This window comes from Microtus pennsylvanicus, chromosome 5 (assembly GCF_037038515.1).
Source record: "Microtus pennsylvanicus isolate mMicPen1 chromosome 5, mMicPen1.hap1, whole genome shotgun sequence".
Lineage (NCBI taxonomy): Eukaryota > Metazoa > Chordata > Mammalia > Rodentia > Cricetidae > Microtus > Microtus pennsylvanicus.
In genome coordinates, this window is record NC_134583.1 from 60,979,891 (window position 1) to 60,995,292 (window position 15,402).

Here is a 15,402-nt window from a genome sequence, read left to right on the forward strand (position 1 = left end):
AGTGAGTTTTTAATGAAATTCAGTATGGGGCTGGTGTTTGTTCTGAAGTAAATATTTTAAACGTGCTTTTTATTTAGTATTAATTATTCATGAATAAATTTTAGCATCTTTATTTCTTGGGATTATGAAACTGGATTTTTGATACACAATCATACATCTAAGCATTTTTCTGATAAACATACCATACACATAGAAAGTCATTTAATATGGGACAGAAAAAAAAAGTACAGAATGCCAAACTTTACGGAACAAATTCGTTTTTATTTTTTAAAATATCAGAAATTTAAAAACAACCTGAACATTCAGCATAATGCAAGTAAAAATATTTGAAAACCATGTTCATCTTTGGAGAAACATGTCTTACAGTACCAGGCGTAACTCCTTTGTCTGTAGAACAGAACAGGTGCACTGGGATTTGGTTTTTGCTTCTTTATTTTCTGTTTTAACTGCTATAGCTTAAAACAACAAACAAACAACCAGAAAGCCCACTCAACTCCTATGCTGAGACCATCTGTAAACTAACACACTGAAATGTCAGTGAAAATAAAGTCGTCAACTCTCAAAGCAAAGCAAAATGATAAATGAACTTAGATGCAAGAACATTCAGCACCATACAACTGGCAAACAGCCAGGCACACTCAGGATCCACTGACAAAAATAAATAAAAATGCAATGGAAACCAAAGTATTAAATCACAATCTGAAGCGCAGCTTCTTCGTCAAGCCCCAGAACTTTGTGTCTGAACAAATGGTACTTTATCCTGGGTCCTCTGCCCTACACTATTAAAGGAAAAGTCCTTTATCTCGGAGCAGGCCTCAAGAAGGCACTAGGATTCTCTCCATCCTTTCCCAAGTGACACTAACACATATCCTTTCAAGATGGTTTCAATCTAGACCTGAATTAACATGTCAAAACCCGAGGATGCTCCAGCCCCATCTGCATTAGCAAGGTGCTGCCTACTCTGCTTCTCCAACATCCTCTTGTTCTGGCTTACTAAGCAAGACTCTAGCATCTAAGAAGAAATGTATTCTCATGTCACTCGCTCTTTGCTTAGCCCCTTGTGCCGGGAACCATAGCATTTATATTTTCTAACTTGTATTAAGATTTAAACACAAACCTTTTTCCCAGCCCAATGTTACAGCCACTTCACAGTCCCTACCTGGACAGTTTGTTTTGCAGTGCTCATAGGTCGCTTTGACCCTTCACACCTCTACCTATGAGGAACTCTTGAAAGCATGACAAACTGGAAGGACAGCTTGGACAGCAAGCAGTCCAGTGAAGCCCTGGGGCAGTAGCTTTCCACTGTTTTTGTACTTGTACAGGGTGAGTCGGCACAAAGAGTCCTGATCCCTAACCTTATGGGAAACACCCATGGACCTACACCTACGACAGCCCTCTTCTCTCACATCTTCTCTAAAACTGCAGCGATGGGCCATCAGACTTGCTTTTAACATTAAAACAAACATAACAAGGAAAACAAAAAGTACAAAGTCATCACAAAGTGATTCCCATATAACCCACAGTGCCACTTCTCTATGTATCCAATGAAACGTGTGCAGCACATAACTTCCTCAGAATGAGAATGTCCTGCTGATTTCCCACTAAGACTCTGTGTAGTTCCACATGAGTTGGCAGTGCTTAAAGGGTAACTAGAGAAAGTAATCAGGAGGCAGAGGCCAATGCCCTCCTACCACCTCCCCTAGGTAACAGTACATGGGGCTGCACACACTGCCTGGAATGGCTCTAACAAAACTGTCAATGGAGGCTGTGAGATCAGCATGAAGCAGCACACAAAAGTCAACACGTATTATCACAATTTTACATTGAACCCCAATAGCTTGTTGCAGAACCCCAGCTGAGACCCAACTCCCCCACAGAATGACCTATGAGAGCTCATTTTCATTTGACTTTGGTCCTTCTGAGACTCCACTTTCAAGTTCAGGTTTAGCTTCTCCCTCACTTCCTGCTGGGGTTTCAGACCTTGGTTTTCTCTGCTCCAGCTCCTTGCTGCTCTCTGGTGCCACCTGTTGGCTATTTTTCCCTTCGGAAGGATCACTTTGACTCACCTTGGCATCAGGTTCCAACTTTGCTTCTTTGCCATTTCCCAGCTTTGGGTGAGGCTGTGAGTCTTTTGCACTCTTCACTACCTCCTGGAGGTTGTATTTTCTAAATAGCACATAATCTTTCACAACACTCAGGCAACACACAGCTTTGATGATTTCTACTACCACCGTGTACTCTGGATTAGTGAGATCCACTTTATTTTCTGAATTGAGGCTGCCCACTATTCCTGTAACAAAAAGGAAAATGGGCTAAGAAGGAAGATATCATTACGCCTGATATAGTCAAACAGGCTTTTATCCCTTACCATCTCGGATTTGTTAAGACAGGGTTTATTAAGGATTAATTGGTCTTTGTGGCCATCAATCAAAGTCTATTAATACTTTATTCTCCAGACAGGGTCTCTATGTACCCCTGGCTGGCCTGGAATTCACTGTGTAGACCAGGCTGGCCTTGAATTCATAGATTCACCTGCCTCCACCTCCCAACTGTGGGATCAAGTGCCTGGATCCATCAACACTTTTAATAACTAAATGCAAATGAAACCTTGAGACACTTAATAAGAGAACATTTGATGGAATGGAGAGATGACTCAGCAGCTATGAGCATGCATTGCTCCTCCAGAAGGCCCATCTGTTCGGCTAGACAATCGCCTGTTAACTCTGGCTCAAAAGGCTATGACAGCCTCTTCAGGCCTCTGTGGGCAATGCAAACCCAACTAAGTGTGAATCAAAATACTTAGGGAAAAAAACCACCTGTATTTAACATGAACAGACTGTTTTTAGTTGTCATTATCCCTAAACAAGACAGTTTAATTTTCACGGAAGTGCCATCAGACTTAGAATTCTAAGTTATCCAAAGATGATATAAAATATCCAAGAGAATATGTGCAGATTATATGCAAATACTACACCAAAATAGTCAGTTTATATAAGACTTACCTGGGCACTCGCAGGTTTTGGTATTCCTAGGGGATCTAATGACCAGTCTCCCATGGGTATGGGTAGACAACTGTACTTTCCCAAATAGCTGACTTTTTACCAGAGACTCTGCCTCCCATCTATAAAATCACTAGTAGAACCTACCTGCCAATTCTTTAATAACTTCTTCTCTATTCATATGGCTGTTATTTCGAGATTTATAGACAATCTGAAATGTCCCTTTGTTTGGGGCTTTAAACCAGGGCTCCAAAAACGTTTCTGCGTATTTTTTCATGTCTTCTAAGAAAGCTTTGCATGTGCCTGAGATGGGCAGCATTCGCAGAATAACTCGAGTCTTCTTTTTCTTGGTTTTGTACATATCCTGTAGAATATGATGCACCAGTTTCTCGGGTTCTAAGAGAAAAAGAGCAAAACAAGGTTCTGTACCAATTAGTGTTTCTCTAGTGTCTATCAAATATCTAGGACTTTATCTTTCCACCATCTATACTGCTTTTGCTATAAATAAATGTTGATGTTCTTGTAATACAAACTAAGAGCAACAAGCATTCTACAGCACATTTTTACAAAAACAAAATCTATACTTTACTTGAAGACTTACTCAGCCCACTAGCTACTGTGTACAGAAACCCAGCTCTAGCTGGGAAAGAATCCCAGCACCATGGAGCACAGCACAACACAGTCAATCACAGGCTACTTCCCAACTATACGTCATCGGAGACGTTAGTGTTAGCATTTTTGAATTAGTGATCATACTTGAAAGTCAAAGGAATTCCATTTCCAGATCTTTAACTAATTGGATCAGGTCCTCCATTTCTAAATGGCAATTAAGCCTGGTACTAAGTAGCGGCTGCTCTTTTGAGACAGAATATATACTTTCATTCTACCTTAAGTTACACACAAAGAAAGGACACTGCACTGCCAGGTCCCCACTCTTAAGTCAACGCTACCCTCACCACCTTCCACTTCTCCATACTATTATGAGACTAAAATAATACAATTCCAAAATATGGAGTAAGAAACAAATTCCCCGAGTGTGGTATATGTCATATGAAAATGGTTTCAGAAATATCTGGACACGGATCTACCGCTGATGGAACGTGGGGGATATTACCACAACGTGACTTGACAGCCACACCGTGAAGCCACTGTCTAGGCAGTATCTGCTAAGACAGAGATGCCCAGATACCGTGGGATCAATGATCTCAGGGGCGTTATTTACACACACCTATCCCAAGGGTCCTGATGAAGACTACATTGTTTGCTCCGCTCTCCACTGACTGGAATCTTCTTAGCCTCATCTCCGTAGAAGCCTTAATGTCACCAACTTCCTTCTTCAAGGCAGCCTCGGCATCATCGTCTTCTCCCTCACTTCCAGAGGGCTGCTGGTCCTTGTCTATAAACTGTTTACATAAAACCAGTGAGCGAAAGTGACACGGCAGCTCATGTTAAAACACTGCAATTAACTATTTATGTGAAACCCCCAACGGCACAGGTTTCAATGTTGGCTCTAAATGATTTTATTAGGTGATTAAAATAATACTGCTTCCAAAATGTAGATCATACAGTAAATTCCCTGAATGTGGCATGTATCCTCTGAAAATAGTTGCAGAAATATCTTGACAGAGGCAGCAATGTGTTCATCAGATGAAGCGCACGTCACAGTGGACTTTAATACCACCACTGCCTATCACTGCGGCCAACAGGGTACTTTCTTTTTGGTAAAATGAGAACCAAGCCAGGCGGTGGTGGCGCACACCTTTAATCCCACCACTCGGAAGTCAGAGGCAGGCAGATCTCTATGAGTTCAAGGCCAGCCTGGTCTACAAGAGCTAGCTCCAGGACAGGCTCTAAAGCTTCAGAGAAACCCTGTCTTGAAAAACAAAGAACAAAACAAAACAAAAAAAATTAGAACCAAATGCATAAGAGAACTAAAACCATGACGCCTGCTCTACTAAGAAAAAAAAAAGGCACAGAAGGAGGTCAAGAACTTGCTTAAGCCTGGCATAGTGGCCAATACTTGTAATCCTTACACGTGGGAAGCTGAGGCCAGGCTGAGGTAGCCAGCAGTCTTCCATCAGAAACAGAAGGAACACAACAACAAAAAGGAACTTGCATACAGCATCAGCAGATATAGGACACGCGCTCCTACCTAGGGGGTTTTCATTTCATCCAGATAATAAAAATAACTGTGTACACTGAAGGCGCTGTAACAGGTTTATAGTCTGTCCACTCCACTCCAATAATGGGAACCGCTGCACTATCTTTCTCCACACTTCGGGGTGTGCAGAATCTAAGTGAATAATATCATAGCTTCCAAACGGCCATAGAATGAGATTTGGGATTCATCAAGTTTTTATTTTCTGAAATGTATTTTCAAGTACACTTGGAAAATTAGCATCCCGTATCAAACTTCCACTACCTAAGAGAGATTTAACTTGTACCAACTTCACACGGTCGCAAGAAGCGCGCTTCTCAAAGTTCTTCAGCACACTACCTGGTCCACAGGGGCAATCAATACGTGGGAGCCAGTCATTAGTGATGTCAAGAAACGCCCCAAAGAGCCAGCCCACAAGTACACACCCACCAGGATGGCGACCTCAACAGCGGCCACACCAGGGGAGGGGAAGGCAGGCGAGGTCGTTAAAGCACCTAACAGGTGCATCGAAGCAACCGCCGCCTCTGCTCCCCGGAAGAGGCCTGCAGGCGGTTTGATCTCCCCGAGGCCGGTACCTTTTCGGGTCCGTACATGTCGTCGCCATACTCGTTGAGCAGGCTGTAGGCCTCCTCCACGCACTTGCGCTCGTTCATGTTGCAGGTGATGAGGATGCCCTGCAGGCCGGGCTCCAGCTGCCTCGGTCCGCCTGCGTCACAGCGCCGGGCCCGCTTGGCCGGCAGAAACTGGGCCTTGCCTTTGCGCTTTCCGCCAACAGGCTGAGAAGACGGCTGAGCGGGGGCCGCCATGCTGCCTCTGCTCCACGTTCGTCTGCGCGGACGCGGAGTGCTTGCGTCACTTGAGCGCGACAGGCTGCCCTGAGGGTCCTGCCCGTCACCTTCGGCGGCCCCGCCCCGCCCCTCCCCTCGCGCGGAGTGACAGCGGCTTCAAGGCGGAGCCAGCGTGAAAACGTAGAATTTGGACTCTAACTGGACGTAAAACGCGCTCACGAAGAACTGGTTTATTTACTCACTCATATTTACTGATTTTTCTTAAAGTTAATATTTATCGTGCTAGGCACTATCTAAAATGCGGCGGTCAGGCCATCAGCAGGCCATGAAGTTTATTGTCCTAATAATAAGCCAAAGTTTCTTAGGGGGTTTGTGTCTTTACAAATCTGCATATCCAATACAAATTTCCTCTGGTGGTGTTGTGAGACTACACCAGATATGCAAAGTAAAACAAGACACAAGTAAAACAAGGGATTCAGAGAAGGCAGACCCTGGTGCTATGGGAACGTGAAACACTGAGTTGTAAAATGTGCCTATATACTGTATTCATCAGTTTCTGCATGCTTCTGTTAGACACCGAAGTCCTAACATATGGGAGTGCCATATGTAAGCTGTTCTATCGAGGAGCACCGTGTAGCACAGGCTAGTGAAGAAGGCACTCTTTCCTGAAATTTTAAGGTCTACGTGGCAGCAGGAAGATCCAGCCTCTTTTGATGGACTGAACCCTGAAAAGGCATACAAAGGCGTTATTTATTGTTACACAAAGTATTTCCTCATACCAAGGTCCCTAATCTAATTTACGTGTCTTAGACAATGAGAGCGAGCATGAGCATCACGTGCCTTTATGACTCTAGTCCTTTATTAAGTGTCCTCTGCAATACACAATAATACAAGAGCCGCAGGTGTGGCTGAGACATCTTGTAATCAATGTCATAGGTACAATACCCCTTCAGCAAAACAATCACTGTTTCCCACAATGATTCTTCAAGGTCAAAGTAGTTCATTCTCCTATCCACCCCAGATACAGTGAATGCTAAATCTTACAGCATTCCCCCTTTGGCTTAAGCTCATTTAACTACGTTGAAGGTTATGCAGCTGGACAGTGAAGGCAGCCTTTTCTCTCCCGTGTTGTCTCATAGTCTTACGTACATAAGTCAGAATACACTTGAAAGCCTCTAAGATTTTTATGGTAAAAGCAAGTATAACAATTGCTAGAATAAGAAAATGTATTAAGTGATTCATAGGATTAAATGAAGCTATGATACCTGCAAGGGTTCCCGTAGCATCCACTCCAGATACATCAAGCCACTTAACTAATTTAACCCTCAAATCATTTGAGAAGCATTAGGGTGACTCAACCAACACATTTTAACATTTTCCCAAACATACTTGCTTTCATTAAACCTTAAAGGTGTGAAACAGTAAGTTGTAACATTTCCATCACATTTTCACTTAATTGTTCCTTAAAGTCTCTAACTGATCTCCCAAAGGTAACACAGCTTGTCTCAAGTCAGCTATTTAATTAATCATCTCACTATCTTATTCTGTTGAGCCCAAAGTTTTGCAGAATGCTGATTTTAATCTCTAACAAATTCAGCAGTTTGAATTTCTTTAGGAAGGTCCATTCTGGCTGTTGTAGCAGAAGTAGTCAATGCAATAATTCCTATAACCACAGCAATAATCAGTCCAACCATCTGACATGTTCTTTTTAATATTCTCTCAGTGAGTTTCTGGCCTAGAATCAGAACAGGTGAGTCTTGTCATGGCCTTGACAACTTTACCAGTATCCAGACTGCTGGCATGCTCTAAGAATATATAAACTTTGGAAGTGACATCCAATAACATACTAGAATTAAAGCAGGTATGGAGAGAACAATGTTCACAAGTGATACTATAATTATTAAGGTGCCATTGTATAGGTCCTTTCAACAATATATAAGGTAATGGTACACATGGTACAAAACTGTGACTTTGATTCAGTCTAAAGGACAAAGTATGCTCAACATCGTCAACATTTAACTTTCCAGGGCTGGAGAGATGGCTCAGAGGTTAAGAGCATTGTCTGCTCTTCCAAAGGTCCTGAGTTCAATTCCCAGCAACCACATGGTGGCTCACAACCATCTGTAATGTGTTGAAATAAGAGCGGCGAGGCTGTGTCCTGCCACCCAGCCGCCCGCATAGCTACAACAGTAATGGGGTCTGGTGCCCTCTTCTGGCCTGCAGGCATACATACAAACAGAATATTGTATACATAATAAATAAATAAATAAATATTTAAAAAAAACATTTAACTTTCCAGAGTTTAAGAGGGCATAAGGCACTTGTCAATTTCCACAAATTAGTCTGCACTGAATTGAAAAATTGTAACATAGAGCCTGACATTCCAACTACATGCCATTGGATAGGTTCATCAACACTAGAGCTAATTTCTAAAGTCTCATTCAAACCATACTTCTACCATCTTGACTCTGAGTGAAAATATTTTCCTCAAGGGAAGTTGTAAGGGCTCCAATTAATGACATCTCTGTGGGAGATGTTAATAAGTACTCGAGGATTTTTACCTTTACATTGTTGCCAATGTACCCAGTCAGATTCTTTGTTGGTAATCCACCTCTCACAAGATGGTATATTTATAGAACTAGTAACATTAATTTCCTGTCCCCTAAAACCAAACGCATGAAGCATATAAAATTTATCATGAAAACTCTAGGCAGTACTGTGAATATGCTAACAATGAGGATAGATTACATAATGCTTTATTAACTTTAAATTTTTTAAAATGCCAATGAAATGGGGACAACAGCTTATATTTAAAAGAGGATTCTTTTAATAGATCCCAAGTTGAAGCATGATTAATAAAAACCCAGAAACAGATATTGGGGTTCAAGCTGAAGATCTGAAAAGCAAAGCAGCTAGCCACTAACTCTTACCTCGATCTAAGTCCAAAAATGGTGATCCTGCCTCCAAGAATCTCAGAATATGACTGTATCTGTGAGCTGTCTCCTCCTGTCTTATATTCTTCTCTAGGGATGGTATTAAAGGCGTACACCACTGGGATTAAATGATGTAGGTGGGTCTTCTATTTATCTGTTGTTTCATTGGTTAATTAATAAAGAAAACTGCTTGGCCTGATAGGTCAGAACATAGGTGGGTGAAGTAGACAGGACAGAATGCTGGGAAGATGAGAAGTGAGTCAGATGCCATGATTCTCCAACCCGAGACGGATGTAGGTTGGAATCTTTCCCCGATAAGCCACCACCTCGTGGTGCTACACAGATTATTAGAAATGGGTTAACCAAGATGTGAGAATTAGCCAGGAAGAGGCTAGATATAATGGGCCAGGCAGTGTTTAAATGAATACAGTTTGTGTGTTGTTATTTCTGGGGCTAAGCTAGCTGTGCAGAGCCAGGCAGGACAAAAAGCAGACCTGCCTGCAGCTCCTCACTACAATTAAAGGTATGCACCATCTGGTTTCTATGGCAAAATTGTGTGGCTTCCAAGATTAAAAGTGTGTGTCACCACTGCCTGGTCTATAAGGCTGACCAGTGTGGCTGTTTTACTCTCTGATCTTCAGGCAAGCTTTATTTATTAAAATCCAAATGAAACGCCACTACACCAAGTAACATGTTAATGCTACTTGTCAATTATTAACAGTGTAGAATAAACAATTTACCTGCATTTTACTTAGTAGAAAAATAACTTTTGTGTGTTCTTTATCAGTAACCACATTATTTAATAAGTTAACAACCTGCTCTATTTCAGGTGTTACATTTTTATAGAATTAAACCAAGAATTTTCAGAAAGCAACTTAAAGAGGAAAGCCAAATTTTCAGTAATGATAAACAGACAAGAGCATACCCAATAAAATAGTTTAAAATCATAAATTTTGTTTTTATTTCATTCATTATGAAAATTAAACATTCATTTAAACATTAATTAGACAAGAAAGAGAAGAGAACATCCTCCATACAATGAGTGACTAATACCTATTAAAATTTAAACAGCATTGACTTAGTACTTTATGTCTTGACTTTCTTTTTTTCTTACTAAATGTTGGATTTGTTTTAATACATTTTTCTTTCTCCCTTGAAGGAACCATTGATAATGAGTTATTCACATTATTAGGGAAAAGCAAAAAAACATTTCCCACAAAGGGACTTTTAATATTGAGTTATTCCACTCTGAGGGAAAACAACAACAAAACATTTAAGCAAATGAATAACAAGAACCTTCTAAGTGCATGGCGGATGGGCTTGCTCAGGCTGCAGCAGTGACACGGGTCCCTGAGTCTCTGTGATTCAGACGCCAGTGCTCTGTGCTATCAAACCCACAGCCCTGAGTTTCACAAATCCTTCTTTTTTTTATTATTGGAAAGAGCCTGTTTCCCCCCTCTATTTCTACTGGAAAGAGGCCTTTTACGTTTCTTTATTTTTTCTTTATAGGGCCTTTTTCTAGGCCTTGATTCATCGTGTTTCCTTTTTCTATGGGGAACATTCTTTTTTCCTGATTAAATATTTCTCCTTTTTTCATCAAGAAATTTCTTTTTTCTTTTCTAATTTCCTTTCTTTCACCTTTCTCTATTGTGAAGCTGCCTTCTGAAACTTCCTTTCTTTCCCCTCTCTCTACTAAGAAGGGTCTTTTCCCTCCATGTATCCTTTGTCTTAGGAGTCATTTTACTTGTTGCTGCTCCTGAGATGGAGAATTTAAATTCCCCATGTTCCTGCCCTATCCTGGACTAGTCTCGCCTACTACTACGTGAATATCTTACCTCCAGTTTGGGGTGCCTGGACCCTTCTTTCCTCATGCCTCACATCATTGGTCACCAAATGTCAGGTGCATCATGTAGCACAGGCCAGTGAAAAAAGAAGACACTCCAAGATGGAAATTTAAGGTCTATGTGGCAGCAGGAAGGTCCAGCCTCTACTGATGGACTGAGCCCTGAAAAGCCATACAAAGGCATTAGTTATTGAAAGTTACACAAAGTATTTCCTCATACCAAGGTCCCTAATCTAATTTACATGTCTTACAAAAGGAGAGCATCACGTGCCTTCATGACTCTAGTCCTTTATTATGTATCGTTTGCAATACACAATAACACAAGAGCCCCAGGTGTGGCTGAGATGTCTTGTGAAATGGTTGCAATGCCCCTTCAACAAAACCATCACTGTTTTCCACAAGGATCCTTTAAGCACTGCTTAATGGGCCATACTGGCAGGAGCATGGAAGACAGGGGTACTAAGAGTTATTTGAACTGGAACTGGCCCAAGAGGTTTCAGAGGAGAAGAATTTTACTAGTTGTCTAGAGATCATTCTTGCGATATTTTGGTGGAAAATGCAGCTGCTTTTGCCCTTTTCTGAATAGTCTGCCTGAGACTAAAGTGAAAAGTTCTGGATTATTCCATTAGCATAGGGAATCTCAAAACAGCCTACATAGACTCTGCTGTGTGGTTACTGATGGTAACTCTAATGAAAATTTATAATGAAAAGGAGTAAGCTGAGCAAATAAAATACAAAATATACAGATTGAGAAGGGGTGCCAGAAAATGGAATAGAGCTAATCCTGTGTTCAAAGAGATAAAAGGATTAAGAAAATAAATAAAGGGAGTGGTGACCTCAGAGCAAGATCCCATCAGCTAAGTTTCCATTGTGAAAAGGAATTAAATCTTCAAGTCAATGGTGGTGCAACCCTTTAATCTCAGCACTCAGAAGGGCAGAGGCTGATGGATCTCTGAGTTGGAGGCCAGCCTGGTCCACAGAGCAAGTTCAAGGCCAGCCAAGCTTAGACAGTAAAGGTAACAAACAAACAATCAAAAAACAAATGGTTGCTGCCTTCTAAACTACGGCTATGCTAGTCAGCAACTGCAACTGTCACTAGCAGTGGGTAGGCTGCAACAGCAGCAGTCCGAGGAAATTCTGTTCCCGAAGGCACCGACACTTTCAAAGCTACTAAGAACACTTATTTAAGACTCTGCAAGTTCAGCAGTCATTTTTCTGTGGGTCCCGCATGTCCAGTTCATCTAGCATAACATCAAGCAGTCCAGGCAAGGGCAGTTTCTATTTTCATTCTTCTACATGTTGATATCCAGTTATGCCAGCACCCTTTATTGAATATGCTTTCTTTTTTCCATTTGATATTTTTTGCTTCATTGTCAAAAATCAGGTGTACGAAGGTGTGTGGATTGATACCTGGGTCTTAGATATGATTCCATTGGTCTTCCTGTCTGTTTTTATGTCGATACCAAGCTGTTTTCAGTACTGTAGCTCTGTAGTAGAGTTTGAAGTCAGGGATTGTGATGCTTCCAGAAGTTCATTTATTGTACAAGATTGTTTTGGATATCCTGGATTTTTTTTTGTTTTTTCATATGTAGTTGAGTATTGTTCTTTTGAGGTCTGTGAAGAAATTTGCTGGGATTTTGATGGGCATTGCATTGAATCTGTAGGTGTTTTTTTTGTTAAGATTGCTATTTTTACTATGTTAATTCTACCTACCCAAGAGCATGGGAGATTTTCCCATTTTCTGGTGTCTTCTTCAATTTCTTTCTTCAAAGATTTAAAGTTCTTCTCATACAGGTCTTCCACTTGTTTGGTTAGAGTTACCCTGAGATATTTTATGCTATTTGTGGCTATTGTGAAGGGTGATGTTTCTCTGATTTCGTTCTCAGCCCATTTATCATCTGTGTAAAGGAAGGCTACTGAATTTTTTGAGTTAATCTTGTATCCTCCTATATTACTGAAGGTGTTTATAAATTGTAGAAGTTCCTTAGTAGAATTTTTGGGGTCCTTTATGTAAACTATAATATCATCAGCAAATAGTGAGAATTTGACTTCTTCTTTTCTGATTTGTATCCCCTCGATCTCCTTTTGTTGTCTTATTGCTCTAGCTAGAACCTCAAGTACTATATTGAATAGATATGGGGAGAGAAGACAACCTTGTCTTGTTCCTGATTTCAGTGGGATTGCTTTGAGTTTCTCTCCATTTAGTTTGATGTAATCTGTTGGCTTGCTGTATATTGCCTTTATTATGTTTAGGTATGTTCCTTGTATCCCTGCTATCTCCAAGACCTTTATTATAAAAGGATTCAAAATAATTTCTTTTTTCTTTCTTCTTTTTTTTTTGAGGCAGGGTTTCTCTGTAGCTTTGGAGCCTGTCCTGGAACTAGCTCTTGTAGACCAGGCTGGCCTTGAACTCACAGAGAGCAGCCTGCCTCTGCCTCCCAAAGGCTGAGATTAAAGGCGTGTGCCACCATTGCCCAGATTCAACATAATTTCTTAATGGTAAGTTATCTAAGGTGTAAATGATATAAAACATATAAGCATCAATTATTAGCATAGCAATTACATCTTACTGCTCTACTGTATCCTATTTTGTATATTTTATTTGTAATATACAAATAAAATAAAGCAACCCCAATAATTCTATTAGGAAACTCTTACAGCCGATAAACACTTTCAATGACGTGACTCAATACAAGATTTACTTTAAAAAAAAAATCCACCAGGCAGTGGTGGCACACATCTTTAATCTAAACACTCGGGAGGCAGAGGTAGGTGGATCTCTGTGAGTTTGAGGCCAGACTGCTCTACAGAGTGAGTTCCAAAGCTACACAGAGAAACCCTATCCAGAAAAACAAAAACAAATACAAAATTGTAGCCCTTCTATATACAAATGACAAACAGACTGAGAATGAAATCAGGGAAACAGCACCCTTCTCAGTAGTCAGAAACAATATAAAGTATCTTGGGGTAACCCTAACCAAGCAAGTGAAATACCCATATAGTAAAAACTTAAAACCTTGAAAAAAGAATAGGAGAAGACGTCAGAAGTTGAAAAGATCTCCTGTAGACAGAAGTTTCTCTCCTGCCTGGTCCTGCAGCCATTCAGTCCCAAAGAAATACACAGAGGCTTATATTAATTATAAATTGTTTGGGCTATTAGCTCAGACTTATTATTAACTACCCCTTACAACTTAAATTAATCATAATTTTTATCTATGTTTAAGCCATGTGGCTTAGTACCTTTTCTCAGTAAGGCATCCTCATCTTGATTCCTCTGTGTCTGGGTGGCAACTGTGTCTCTGCCTTTCTTCTTCACAGAATTCTTTTAGTCTGGTTGCCTCGTCTATACTTCCTGCCTGGCTACTGGCCAATTAGCATTTTATTAAACCAATATGAGTGACAAATTTTTAAAGTGTGCCACAGCATTACCCCACAGCAATCTCCTACACTCATGGATAGGTAAGATTAATACAGTAAAAATGGCCATCTTACCAAAAGCAATCTACAAATTCAACACAATCCACATAAAAATTCCAACACAATTCTTTACCGATCTTGAAAAGACAATACTCAATTGCATATTTAAAACAAAAAACTCAGGGAAGCTAAAACAATTCTGAACAATAAAAGAACATCTGGAGGCATCACCATTCCTGATGTCAAGCTGGACTTCAAAGGTATAGTTATAAAAACTGTCCATCCTCTGTAACCAGGCAATCCTTCCAGGGGTGGGACTGGGACACCAACCCAGACACAAAACCTTCTGTGTAGACCATGCTGGCCCCAAACTCAGCAGAGGTCCATCTGCCTTTGCATCCCAAGTGCTGGAACTAAAAGTGTGTGCCACCATGCCCATTGTAGAAATTCCTGTCTTTAAATTTGAGTTGTATTTTTATCACAAGCAACTGCATGAGTCATTTATTCACACACCACATTTATTGAATGGCTAACTTTTGTCAGAGGATACATCAGCAGCAAACAAAACAAAACAAAAACAAATTTTATTGTCAAACTTTGTGATCAGATAAGCAAAAGGCTGTCAGAGGGAAAAGAGTGCTATTTTAGGGAAGTCGGTGTAGAAAGTGCCTCTGGCAGGGGATCGCCCCAAAGGAGGATTTGGCCACAGGCTCTCAGGGAAGAGTTTCACGCAGTGGGGGTGCAAAGCTGGAACGTGGCTGGGTCTGGGGCGAGTAGCCGGACTTCTGTGGCTGAAGGGCAGGGAGGCAGAGAAGACCCCAAGCTTCTTAGAGTCCTCTGAATGACTGGCATGCTGAGAAACACTCAAGAGACCTGACAGTGTTGATGCGTAGTTCTTCCCGGTTACTGAACACTCTTATCAACCCTGCCCAAGCCTATATTTATTCATTTCAAAATAGCTCTACGTCTCCTTCAAGTGTTCTTTCCTCTTTCTGAGAACTTCTGCCATTCACAGGACTAGCCCTCACAACAGCTCCTGAACTCCCGCCTCCACCTCTGAAGGGCTGGGACTACACGTGTGGGCCTCCAATTCTGGCAATTCTCCAATTCTCAGCAACTCTTTGGACACCTTTCCCTCCTGTGCGCACAGCTTTCCCAGCTGACGAAAAGCCTGCCGTGTGTACAAATCATTACCTGTTAAGAAGGGCAGGTCGCAGGTCGGGGTTACGTAAAGGTCCACGCTCCACCCTCCCGTGTGCCCACC

The 15,402-nt window shown here is 41.1% G+C and overlaps 1 protein-coding gene across 1 annotated transcript; it reads right to left on the reverse strand.

The window, feature by feature from the left end:
- Positions 1 to 240: 240 nt before the first annotated feature.
- Positions 241 to 5,996, reverse strand: Thumpd1 (THUMP domain 1 NAT10 acetyltransferase adaptor). The gene is made up of 4 exons (XM_075972042.1): positions 5,733 to 5,996; positions 4,228 to 4,402; positions 3,147 to 3,395; positions 241 to 2,290 (listed from the first exon to the last, which is right to left on the reverse strand). Exons 1-4 carry the CDS (start codon positions 5,961 to 5,963, stop codon positions 1,884 to 1,886), a joined length of 1,062 nt encoding a protein of 353 aa, XP_075828157.1. The 5' UTR covers positions 5,964 to 5,996; the 3' UTR covers positions 241 to 1,883.
- Between the last annotated feature and the right edge of the window lie 9,406 nt (positions 5,997 to 15,402).